The sequence below is a fragment of the Notothenia rossii genome (assembly GCF_949606895.1).
Source record: "Notothenia rossii genome assembly, chromosome: 3".
In the NCBI taxonomy this organism is placed as follows: domain Eukaryota; kingdom Metazoa; phylum Chordata; class Actinopteri; order Perciformes; family Nototheniidae; genus Notothenia; species Notothenia rossii.
Window position 1 is genome coordinate 79775954 of NC_136901.1, and position 13673 is coordinate 79789626.

Sequence of the window (13673 nt, forward strand, 5' to 3'; positions counted from 1 at the left end):
AAGTACATTAGCTTTTCATAAGCCAAACCATCGTAATTGCTACTATTAGCTTCAAATAAGCCAAGCCTTTCCAAGTGCTTCATACAGAAGTGAAAAGCTTATATTCTCCAAGCTTCAGCGTAAGATATAGCGTACCAGCTCCATTGTGTTTTTGTTCATAAAAGATTACCTGTTGTATATATAGGCTATATTTCTCCAAGGACAACTGAATCTTAGGGTTGTGCTGAAATATTTGTATAATATCCACCATAGCTTGTTATTCATCACTCTAATGCAAGGGATTGGCTGCCACTCTAGACAATCCTCTTCTGCATCGTCTAATAATTCAATTATATGAGGCTTTTATGAAACGCTCAATGATCCTTGAAGTGCAATCACAAACTTTTTGAGACCTTTATTGGAAAAAGGCATGTAGAAACAACATGGCTTTCAGAGTCTTCAAAGAAGAATATTGAAAAGGATAAGGTGCATACAGACGACAATAATACACATAACAGAAATTGCATTAAAATAATACAATAAAGTTAATTACATACCACAAAGGGCTAGGGCTTTTTACATAAATCGTATGTTTTCAATTGTGCTAAATAGTTTATTGCATTTTTGTTTTTCATTTATTACAGGGCTTTTAAAAAATAAAGAAACTCATTGTGAAATACCTTAATTACAGAGTTGCTTTTTTATTGTATTAATATAAATTGACTATAGAATAACAATTGACATAGTACAAAACCATTTTTTTTGGAAAAGCCAATCATGTTTATCCAGCCGTAAAGTCTCAGAATGCATACAATAAAAAAAAAAGGAGAATAATTGTTTCAGGACAATCACTACACAATGGTACAGAAACAACGACAACTGCCGCTTCTTTTCTCCAGAACATGCAGGGGAAAGATTGTAGTTTTAATTTTGACCACATTTCCCATAGTACATTGCGAGCTAAACTCGCCGCACCTTCGCCGGGTGGAGCTTGTGAACGTGGGAACGTTTTGCCGCTGGGTTGCTGCTGGAGTAGAAAATGGTTTGACAGGGAGGCGACCTGTGCACAGGGATAGAAGACAGAAGTTAGTTTTCGCGGTGTCTGGCAGTTTGCGAGTCAACGGGGAGGCAGAGCCGAGAGCTTCAAATGATTTGTAGGAGTCTAAGCAACAGGGCACAGAGAGAAATGTCAGGGACTGCTTCAGCCTTGAGCAAAGGGAAGCAGTACTAGTACACCGCAACGCGGAAAATATTCAGGGGGAGAGAATGCGAATGGTGCGAAGATACCGAAATCAAACAAAATGGAAACGATGTAGCGACGCTGCGGCATTTCATATAGCTAGAACTAACGTTAGAGTAGAGAATAGATAGCCGAGGAGCTAGCAGGTGAACTAACATACATGTAAAGTTATTCCCCGAAGAAGCTGAGCCCGGAGGCGTCTGTTGAATCAGAAGAGTTCATCAGATATCAGAGAAGACACACACAGGAAGATGCTACGGAGAAGACTGAACCGATGGGTATGTGTGCCTGGCATCAACACCTCTCTCACTCACTCACACACACACACACACACACACACACACACACACACACACACACACACACACACACACACACACACACACACACACACACACACACACACACACACACACACACACACACACACACACACACACACACAGTTAGCCTGTGACATCCTGCTGCTCCTGCTAGCGTTTAACTGCGGTGACACTGCCCTCAAAAAATGTGTACATGCATTTCCTTTCCCCATTTAACTGGAATTGATTGTGAAACTTACAGCAAACTGTTACTCCACACTGCCTGGCAACAAGAAACAGCTGTTGTCCCACATCATGTGTTAGTGTTAGCTCACTGCTAGGTAAGTTCTGAGCAAGCCAGGAAGTCACGACAGATGCAAGTTCATGTTAGCTAAAATCAGAGTCATTAAACTATGCCTTAAGGACACACACTTGTATTGTTGTCTCTGACCTGCCAACACGTCAAACTCACCTTTTTAACAACCGTATTATCAAATGTACAGTAAGTCTCACCTCTATATAAAACAGCCCTGGATCTAAAGCTCTTTTAAAACAGGGCTCTACCTGTCTCCAGAGACATGGACTGCTTTTCTCTGGGGTCCCAAAAGCTAAAAATATTCCCTCTATTTAAAGTCACAGAGACCTGCATCAAAAGGCATGTCTCCCCTTCTCTGTAGCATGTGTGGTTAACACTAGTGTTGAAACAATGAGATGGTTAATTGATTATGGCATTATTTGATAATCAATTAAATTATTTCAGCGATTAAACATACTTAGTATATCACTGGGTTTAGCTTTGAAATGTGAAGATTTGCTGCTTCTTAGTGTTTTTATATATTGTTATATAGAATATATTTGGCTTTTAGACCATTGCCCAGACATGCTTAAAACAAATAAATAATGATAATCAGCCCTCTCTGCTCCATTTGTTCAATTTCAGAAGTTGGTATTTTGCCAGCATGAACGGCTTTGACATCATATTTCACGATTGGTCAATTTAATGCTTACCCTTCTAAAGTTCATCCATTGGTTTCACTGGCTTTCTCGTACGTTAATAAGCCACGAGTGTGCTATAGCTGCAAGTGGAGTAAGCTTCCGCCAGGCCAGGTTTATAAATGCTAAACAGGCTTTACTGCCTCTGTATCTTCTTCTTATGCACCAGTAACCTGTTGTCATCAGTGGGTTGAATCCCCCACAGGCTATGTGAGCGGTATAGATAACGACAGTGAATAAGGGGAAGCCATATAATAATTATAGTGCCTGACCCTCCTTCTGGCCTCTCTCTAAGTGTTGCCAGGTCAGCTGGTTTTCCTCCTTCTGGAGAGGATTGCTGCTGTAATTTCTCTTCAGTGTGAGCTGTAAATAATATTTTGTGCAGGGCAGCCAGCCACACTTTCATTGATGCACACAGTGCCGTTATCTGAGGCTCTGGCTCTCTGCCTCCTGATTCAAACCACCTCTTCTTGCCCACGGGGGTACATGTGCATCATGAAGAGGGAGAACAGATAGAGAATGTGACTGCTCATACCAAAAAGCAGTGAGGGGGCTTCTTATGTCTCACTTGACTCTCCCACTACGATGCGCTGTGCCACTAAACCCTGAGTGTGTCTTTGGGAAATCATTAAAGATGGCTGTGGGTGGGAGCAAGTGGGGCTGGGCTTTTCACCGGGGAGGGGGAAGCTCCAGAGGTTGTAATGCTCTGACAGGAATTCAAAATCACAGTTGCCTTTGATGTTCGCTCAAGCCCTTGAAGGCAGCAGTATGATCTGTGGGAGATGGAGCCTGGCGGAAATGTGATAGTATTCATTGTGGGAGCCTCCTGCCTTGACTGCATGGAGAACAGCACTGAAACATGAACACAGCATCACCCAGGCAGCAACACAGTATCTTTTTGTCTGCACCATGGTAACCAGAAGGCCTCCTCCAACTCTCTTGCTCGGTTGAAATCACACGTCTTCTATTCAGTCAGTGATACATTACTTTTGAGCTCTACAGGTGTTGACAGTAAAGGCATTTATTTTACTTGATGATGATGATGATATAAAGATATCAGTGCTGAAACAATTAGGCATTTCATCAATTGAAATAAAAAAGTATTTTGACAATAAGTACATGTGAAGTCGTTTTTCAGGCAAGAATGGCAAACATTCTACACTTTATTGCTTCACAGTTGTGACATTTAAAAAAAAAAAATTGTATTTACTGAACCATTAATCAAGAAAATGATGAAACCTTTGTATAGGGCCTCAGGTTTTTGGAAATAACAGACATTGCAATTGTTTGACAAAATACCTAATTTGGTAAACATCATCTTTTCTGTACAAATGATTAGTTTTTCTCACCAACACTTCCTTTTTTTGGTATTTTTAAACAATGACTCTGTTTCTCTCAATTCACTCACTAGCAGATCACTTTGTATAAAAGTGTTCTCTTTTAGCTGAGTTCTTAAACATTTTTTCCTTTTGTATCAAGCAGAAAAAAGTTGAAGCATGATTCATTTACGTTACTTGACAAAACATTGTTGTGTGCACATGCGCACATTGTGATTCTGAAACAATAGTCTATTGTGCAGCCCTTCCCTAATATGACGAATTTGTTTAAAAATAAGTAAGCTGTTTTATGGTTGTAATTTACATTGTATAGTATAAAGTATAAAGTATAAAACGCCATGGTTGTTTTTCATTCAGCACTATACACCGATAAGTAGGACTGCATTTCAAAGGGAGTCTCTTGGGGATATGTAGGTCAGAGCTGCAGAAGGTTTAAATATTGTCTTTTGTCTCAGTAGCATGCTGAAGTACCCTGTGAAAATGTAGCTTACCCTAATTAAAGGGTGGCAAAGAAATTCTAGCCTATATTTTTTTTAATCGCGGTTTCGATTTTGATGTGCCTTCAAGAGATGCATGACATTTAGGCTAGTCAATTTATTTCCATAATATAGAACATCCCTCTTTGACGCTCAGAATTGTATTTTTTCTTGTGTCATTATGGCTTTAACATACACATTTTGAGATAGTGGTTTATCATGTAGTGAGATCTCAAACATATCCTGCGTCAGTCAGGTCCTCCTCTTCTCAGTGGGGCTTTCCTCTGAACCTTCTGCCCTCCTCCAGCTCACTTCAGTCTCTCCATCCTGCTGCGGGCCAATGCACCGAGGCCTGCCAGTCTCAGATCTTTCTCTACTTGACCCATGCACTGGTAAAGAGGCCCTTACCTGGCAGGAGATGTTGTTGTGTGTATGTTTGAAAGGTTGCATGTCAAGTGGGTTTGAAAGCCCCAGGGCTCTGTAAACCTGTTTCTCAGGTCAACATGCAGCTATCACATGCTGACACACACACACACACACACACACGCACACACGCACGCACGCAGGCACGCACGCACGCACGCAGGCACGCACGCACGCACGCACGCACGCACGCACGCACGCACGCACACACACACACACACACACACACACACACACACACACACACACACACACAAAATGCTGTGCTCAGAATTATGGGTGGAGCTGCCTTGTCGTGAAGCACACAGCAGGGTGATATGTGTACTCATAAGTGTACACACACACACACCAAATGTCTGACACACACACACACACACACACACACACACACACACACACACACACACACACACACACACACACACACACACACACACACACACACACACACACACACACACACACACAGAGAGACCTGCAAACACAACTGAGTGCAGTATACTTCCACACTTTCTACACACACATGCACATTGAGGTGGTTTGTGCTAAAATGTAAATTCACAAGGTTGAATACCTTTCAGAGACTTGATCACTCGTCCTAGGGGAAGCTAATGTTTGGTTTAGCAATAAAAGGGGAAGTTTGTGTACTGATGTGCTATACAGTAGTTTCATCTGACATGCAAGTGTTTCCATCATTATTAGCCCTTTGCAATGTCAAATATACCTGATGATTTTGTTATTACTGCATTTTGTTTTTGCTGCATTACCCACCATGTTACAGAATGCTTCAAAGTGTGTTTTTATATTGCGTTCAGGGCAGGCTTAGATGTACACACATGTCAGGTAGTAGCATCTGTTGGAAACATATTGGGAGTTTTTATTAACCACTGAGATACTGAGGTCCTCAAACAGAGTTGTGCCTCTTGGGTGAGTAGTTAGGTTATAAGTGCCATCTGAAGGCCACAGGCCATACAAGGAACCATTTGATTTATCAGCTCTGTTGATTAGGAGAGATGTGTATTGATTAGAGCTGTACTCAGTTTTGCCGCCATTAGTCTTGCACCGTGAATTGGCTTGCGAACAGAATTGCTTACTCTGATTTCTTTCTCTTCCTTCCTCTCTCCATCTGGTCTCCTGCACTCTTCCCAGTAATGGAAACCCAGCCAAAGGAGATCATCTGCAACACACAGCAGGATAATAAATATATTTAGTGTGAGGGAGGCAGTGTGAAAAGAAAAAAGGGTTGGAATGAGGGCTGATGAAATATAGTGGGGTGGTACGGAAAGCCCTGCGTGACTCAAACCCGAGAAAGTGGAGTGAAAAGGGGGTGGACCTGTAGCCTCTCTGCAGCTCTCCATCTCTTTCTCCGCCTAATGGACGGAGTCTTTCAGTGGTTCACATTGAAGTGGGCAGGTCAGGTTGGATTCAAGGGGATTGTGGATGGCTTTTTGTGTCAATTGCCCCTTTAAAAGCTAGGTTGAATTTTCAGTTTGTACCTCTAAATAATTCAGGTCGCTTCATTTATTTTGAATTCTCCTCACATCGCTCCTCCTTTTCCTGACCCACGCATCCTCGCCATGCTAGCGGCACTCCAAAAGCCTCCTCGTCATCCATATATGTATAAAGGCTCATCCAGGGATTTTTCTGTGCCATGCTCCAGCTCTAGCATTACCCAGAGAGCATTCGCAGTGAGATGTGAGGGGGGGGGGGGGATGTATTTTTCGTAGTTTTTTTCTCACTCTGTGTCTGAGCACGGAGGAAAGAGAGGAGACGCCAGCATCTGTGATGTTTTCTCATCCCATTTTTTTTATCGTCACCTGAGATGATGGGGTGCTAACTGACAGAGAGAAGAGGAATGGCAGAGTCCATGTGAGGATTTAACGAGTGCTGGGAGACATGCGAACAGGCCCCCTCCCACACACGCTCTTATGAACACCTGGGTTAAGCAACAGCCTCCAATGATTATCTACACCAACAACTCCCAGCTAGGCAAGCAGTGTAGATCAGTCACATGGAGGGAAATGATTCTTTTTAATGTGGTCACAGTTCAGTGGGACGAAAGGCTTTCTGAGAAAACCCAAGCCCTGATCAACCATCTGCAGGAAAGAACCACATTGATTTTTGTCATTAGACCCGTTGCCCTCGTATGCAGTGTCTAAGGATAATTAATGAAATAGCAATTACAGTCAGTGTAGCGTGGTACATTATTACAGATAATGTCATCAGTAGGGCAGTAGCTGAGATAGAGATTTTTTAAACCTTGTCAGCAGTAGGACGAACATGAAATGCCTTCTTGTTGGTATTGCATGGCTCTATGCCAGACGTGTTGGGTGGGGATGAAATCCATTGTGTTTTGCAGTTTGGTTAAGTTACAGCTCATACACTATCGAGAAAAAGCAGCTGGATCATGAACCTTCATCCAAGTAGCTGAATCTGCAGATTTGTCGCACACACAAACAAAACGAAGAAGAGAGCGTATGTGCACTTGGCTGGAAAAAACATACTCCATTTATGGCTACACTCTACTTACAATTCTCTTTAATTATAGATTAAAGTGTGACAAGGCTGCAGCTCCACATTTTCTCACTTTTCCCCGTCATAAAGCACAAAGTGTGGAGGTTTTCTCCATGAAAACCTTTTTATACTTTTGTCATTCTCTCTGAGTCTTACTAAGCTTACTTGTCTTCAGGATGGAAGCATTTCGGGCAAAGTTCAATCTGGAGAAATTGGAGTAACATATAATCTCTTAAGCACAATCAAAGCCTCAGTAAATGAATACTTAAACACTTTAAACCAGTTAAAAAAAAAAACTATTGAACTTGTACCCTGGTTTGATTTGTGAAGTTCAGGGTACATTCTGGACTTGTATGTAGTCCATAGGCGGCGCGTGAGGCTCAGGTTTGGGAAGGCTAAATAACTTGTTTTACCTGGCGCTGCCTGCCTCCGGCGTCTATAGAAAAGAGATCAACTCAGTGAAAGCACCGCCTGATCAGAGCTCAGTGTGCGGAGTTTAAATCTATTAAGTATAAAGGAAATACAGTTTAAACTGCCGTATGAAGAGAAGATGCCGACGTGTCGCACTTATCATTCATATCACATTATCAATCAGATCATTGATCATATAATATCATAATATATCATATATTTCCTTATCTGAGTCAGCTTCTCGAGCCGTATTTGGCCGTGCAACACTTACAGTGTCACATAGCCTACTGTATGCAGAAGTATTATTTTAAGCAACACATTAAGTTGACGAAACACTCAACTCAAATGTAATTATGTTAATTATTTAATTTAAGTCAGATCACTTGTGTCTTAGATGAGGCAGTGATATCATAAACCTGTTAATGTAGGCCTACGCATTCAAACACTCTGTAGTTTATTTATTTTTTAACCAGCTGTTCTGTATTCACCTTGCATGTGCAATTATGTTGCTTTTATCCTGGATACAATTTTTAAGTCATGGATGTTTAAAGTTTAACTTCTTCATATTTGTCTAATATTATAGTTTCATTTTCATAAATGAAGTATGACGCTGCGCTCTCAGTAGTACGCTTGTCCATGTTTGAGATTGGTCAAATGTTGCTAGCCCCGCCCCTTGAACGTGCTCTCAGCCGGACAGAGAAACCCTGGGTTGATTTACTGAGTTGATAACCAGCGTCGTAGGACCGCATAGCAAGATCTTGTTTGTTTGGATTAGTTAAGATAACTCAAACATATCCAGGGTATGTTGAACTGGCTTCGTAGTACAGGGCACAGGTGGCTGCATAGCAGCGCTAATGTCAAAGACACAAACATTATACATTGTATTTTAATTTTACCAGGATGCAGTGACAAAAATATTTGGGAAGGCCTAGCCTACAGTACCTGCCGCCCCTGATGTAGTCTGTGTAAGGTTTTATTTAAGGAACAGTGTGCCTCAGATACACTGATGTTCACACACCACTGTCAGCACTGTGAAACTTGCTTACACATTTCCTGTTGCAATGTCATTGTCTACACCCATTTGTGCTCCACAACATTTCTTCATCAACTTCTCTTGAAACAATAGCTGTGGATTGTCAACAGTGGCCACCGGTTTCTCATCAGTGATTTACATTTTAACATTGTACTGTACTTTTACCTCCCAGCCACCTAGTCACAAAATCTCAAGTTATTTTGTGGTACACATTTCAAAAGTTGTCAAAAGACAGCAGGTATAAGTAGTAGAACAATATCTGTCTGTATGTCGGTTTTGCATGCGCTCAAAGGATGAGGAAGTAGCTCCCAGTGCGAGGGCTAGATGAGTTTCCCCTCCTCCCCATTGTTGAGGGTCACAGTGGCATGTTGGCCAGTACCAGCCCATAGTACAGTACTCTCTGTGTCTTGTACAGCTGCAGGGAAGCTAGTAGAACAATGAGCCATTGCCTATCCACAACAGCTCCTTAGGATCAGCCCTCGGTTCAAGTTGAACTATTATTACTCTGTGGGGCCATTCATCACTGTGCAAACAGTGGACAGAGGAGAGAGAGGAGCCTCTTATATGGGCTCTGTAGACTGTGCCATAGGCCAAGTGTTGGTGGATCCATGGTGAATATAACACCAGTTATGAATTCACTATGGTGGGATAAGGCTCTGCTTTTTCTTGATTTGACTGTCTAAAAGCGTGGACAACCAACCTGTTAACTGTGTTTTAGAATGTGCACTGAAGGAAAACTAAAGCTAGATAAGAACACATCATGTTATGGTATGCAAGTCCTGGAGTATGGAATAAGCTGGTTGAGTCAAACCGAATGAGATTTCTGTGATTACAAATGTTTGAATATCATTATTGACTATCTGTTCACTTACATAAAACAGAAGAGCTTTGTGCTGAAATTAGACGATTAGCTAGTGTGAAATAGTTTTATTTGGAACGTTTGTTGAACAGGAAATGCCACAAAGAGGTCAGTCCTTTCGAAAGTCAACAATGTGTCTATTTTTTCTTCAAAAGATGATTTAGCCTGTGTCATTTCTCTGCAGCGTAGGCAATGAGCACTTGGATGTGTAATCAAATCTGAAATAGTTACAATTAGTGAGACAGAGTGGGCTTGCTGAAAGCATACAGGGGACAGGGCTGACGAAAAAGAGAGGCAAGTGCCAGAGAGAGTACTGCAGTGACTAACGGCATCAACTCAACACATGCATCTTTCCCCTTGCATGAAAACATTCATCACTCAACTCCATTCAGCCATAACGGCAACTTTATGTTGCAGTTATGCTCTTTTTGCTGTTGTAATCTTCATTCCTTGCACCAGCTTACTGGATTTGCTCTGTCATGTATTCATTCCCTTACTCTTACTCCTACCTAGACTTACTCTGATGTCATAGGTCTCGTCTTGGGGCTTTCCCTGTTGCGGTCTTTCAGATGTGTGCCGTGCTGAGTGGAAAAACTGCAAACATGAACCGCATTAAGGGGCAGATAAGGTTGACCTGATATGAATCCACTTAAGCTGAGAGCATCATAAAGCCTGATAGTATTGATAAGGTGCAGTAGTTGAGAATGATAAAGGACTGAGTCTCCCACACACTTTAACCCACCATTATCATGCACTGGTACAACTAAAAAAGACACAAGACTGCTTGTAGCTCGGTTCATTTTTCTGAAGAGAACTACAATATTCAATTAAATCTTTATTTCAGACTCAAGGTCCATATCACATACAAAATGACAAGATACACATCAATAAATAAGAGATATAATACATACAGTGGGGCAAAAAAGTATTTAGTCAGCCACCAATTGTGCAAGTTCTCCCACTTAAAAAGATGAGAGAGGCCTGTCATTCATCCTAGGTATACCTCAACTATGAGAGACAAAATGAGAAAAAAAATCCAGAAAATCACATTGTCTGATTTTTAAAGAATTTATTTGCAAATTATGGTGGAAAATAAGTATTTGGTCAATAACTAAAGTTAATCTCAATACTTTGTTATACCCTTTGTTGGCAATGACAGAGGTCAAACGTTTTCTATAAGTTTTCACAAGGTTTTCACACACTGTTGCTGGTATTTTGGCCCATTCCTCCATTCAGATCTCCTCTAGAGCAGTGATGTTTTGGGGCTGTCGCTGGGCAACACGGACTTTCAACTCCCTCCAAAGATTTTCTATGGGGTTGAGATCTGGAGACTGGCTAGGCCACTCCAGGACCTTGAAATGCTTCTTACGAAGCCACTCCTTCGTTGCCCGGGCGGTGTGTTTGGGATCATTGTCATGCTGAAAGACCCAGCCACGTTTCATCTTCAATGCCCTTGCTGATGGAAGGAGGTTGTTACTGAAAATCTCACGATACATGGCCCCAGTCATTCTTTCCTTTACACTGATCAGTCGTCCTGGTCCCTTTGCAGAAAAACAGCCCCAAAGCATGATGTTTCCACCCCCATGTTTCACAGTAGGTATGGTGTTTTTTGGATGCAACTCAGCATTCTTTCTCCTCCAAACACATCTAGTTGAGTTTTTACCAAAAAGTTGTATTTTGGTTTCATCTGACCGTATGACATTCTCCCAATCCTCTTCTGGATCATCTAAATGCTCTCTAGCAAACTTCAGACGGGCCTGGACATGTACTGGCTTAAGCAGGGGGACACGTCTGGCACTGCAGGATTTGAGTCCTTGGCGGCGTAGTGTGTTACTGATGGTAGCCTTTGTTACTTTGGTCCCAGCTCTCTGCAGGTCATTGACTAGGTCCCCCTGTGTGGTTCTGGGATTTTTGCTCACCGTTCTTGTGATCATTTTGACCCCACGGGGTGAGATCTTGCGTGGAGCCCCAGATCGAGGGAGATTATCAGTGGTCTTGTATGTCTTCCATTTTCTAATAATTGCTCCCACAGTTGATTTCTTCACACCAAGCTGCTTACCTATTGCAGATTCTGTCTTCCCAGCCTGGTGCAGGTCTACAATTTAGTTTCTGGTGTCCTTTGACAGCTCTTTGGTCTTGACCATAGTGGAGTTTGGAGTGTGACTGTTTGAGGTTGTGGACAGGTGTCTTTTATACTGATAACGAGTTCAAACAGGTGCCATTAATACAGTTAATAAGTGGAGGACAGAGGAGGCTCTTAAAGAAGAAGTTACAGGTCTGTGAGAGCCAGAAATCTTGTTTGTGTGTAGGTGACCAAATACTTATTTTACCGAGGAATTTACCAATTAATTCATTAAAAATCCTACCATGTGATTTCCTGGATTGTTTCCCCCCATTCTGTCTCTCATAGTTGAAGTGTACCTGGGATGAAAATTACAGGCATCTGTCATCTTTTTAAGTGGGAGAACTTGCACAATTGGTGGCTGACTAAATACTTTTTTGCCCCACTGTATATAATAATATAATAGATACTGAGGTCAGATTTGTTGTTAAGTACATACCCATGTATGTACTTAACAACAAATCTGCCGTTCTCAGTATATTGCAGTGGTATTAGAACATCCAGGACATAAAGAAGTACTGTACAAGCACAGTTCCCGGTGCTCTCTCTTCTTCTCACAGCTCCCTCATACCTCATTAAATGTGTTTAAGTAGATTTGTTAAGAGGAGCTTAATGGCATAGCTCCTGCATTCCGTACCGAACGAGTGTTTTTCTCCTCTCTACCCAAGTTGCGAAACCACGAAAGCAGACAAGCTTTAACCTACTGTACTCTTTTGGGCTTACTTTCTTTCAATTTGCTTCAGCACTTTTGTGAGAATAAGTTACAGCATCGATTCTGTTTGACCTCAAAATCTATTTGTGTCAGGGTAAATAACCCTCGCTGTGCCGATGTCACACCTTCTGTCACTGGCCTTTTCTCTCTCTGTGCACCTTGGTAGCATCTCTATTTGCTGCTGGCTTAGAGATGCTTGTCAGTTTAACTTTCTTGACACCGAATACTCTGTGTCTGGAGATACACGTGTTTGCTGCCATGCTTCAGTTAAACCTTAACCTTGTTAATGTCAATAAATGCATGCGGGAGTCGCATGATGTTGTAACCCGAGGGCATGATAATATGTGACCAATTAGAAGGAAGAAAACATTCAAGGGACTGTCCACCAATCAGGAGAGCTGCATACTGTAAGATGATATTGGTTAATTCTGATGTAACGGTAGTTTTACAGGTGTCTTTTGGCATGAATTATGTGACTAATCCTAACACCAGCACATTGGACTTCCTTTGATTTGGTGTTTGTGGTTTTTGTTGCGAGCAGAAACAATTATTAGAACTATTTTGATAATGGACACATTCTTTGTGTCATTGTTCAAGCAAATTTAAAAAATAGCAAGTCCAATTATTTGCTCAAATGTTTGGAATGGCTTTTTCTTCTGCTTTTATAAGACTGCCACTTTTTTACAATGTTAAGATTTCTCGTCGGGCTCTGAAGAATTATATTGACCTTCTTTTCAAACATCGTCTGACATTTCTTAGACTAAATGAGCAATGGATTAATCGAGAAAATAAGTCCCTAGTTAGTTGCAGTCGTAGTTCATATAGCAGTTAACTAAGATTATATTTGACAAGGTGGATAACACACTTGGGTTACTCATATTATACAACACAGAGGTGTTGATGGGTTTGCAAACTAACATCATGATATGTTTAGAAAACTACAAAGCCCTGTACGATGTAATGCAACCGAATGCATGACTGATTGTTTGTTCAACTCTTTAACACGTTTAATGGATTTATAATGCAACATTGTACATCACTACAGACTATAGAGTGGCGAAGTCCCTCCCTTTCCGGGGGACCTCTATGGGACCTTATTTCGGAAAAGTTATGCATTGAAGTCAATGGAGAGAGAAAGATTATCTTTCGATCCCGTTTGAATTGTGCCACAAATTACACATATGATGTTTGGCAATTTAAAAGATAATTTTGCAAGTCGAAAAAATAAAAAGGTATCGTAAAACTGTGAAGTAACACTTTCTTTTGTGTGAA

The 13673-nt window shown here is 41.4% G+C and overlaps 1 protein-coding gene across 1 annotated transcript in view; it reads left to right on the forward strand.

Moving 5' to 3' along the window:
- Window positions 1-454: 454 nt before the first annotated feature.
- atp11c (ATPase phospholipid transporting 11C (ATP11C blood group)) overlaps window positions 455-13673 on the forward strand; it is a 40317-nt gene continuing 27098 nt past the window's right edge. Inside the window, 1 exon segment of the mRNA XM_079671330.1 lies at window positions 455-1497. Within this exon segment, the coding sequence (XP_079527456.1) occupies window positions 1471-1497 (27 nt within the window). The 5' untranslated portion in view covers window positions 455-1470.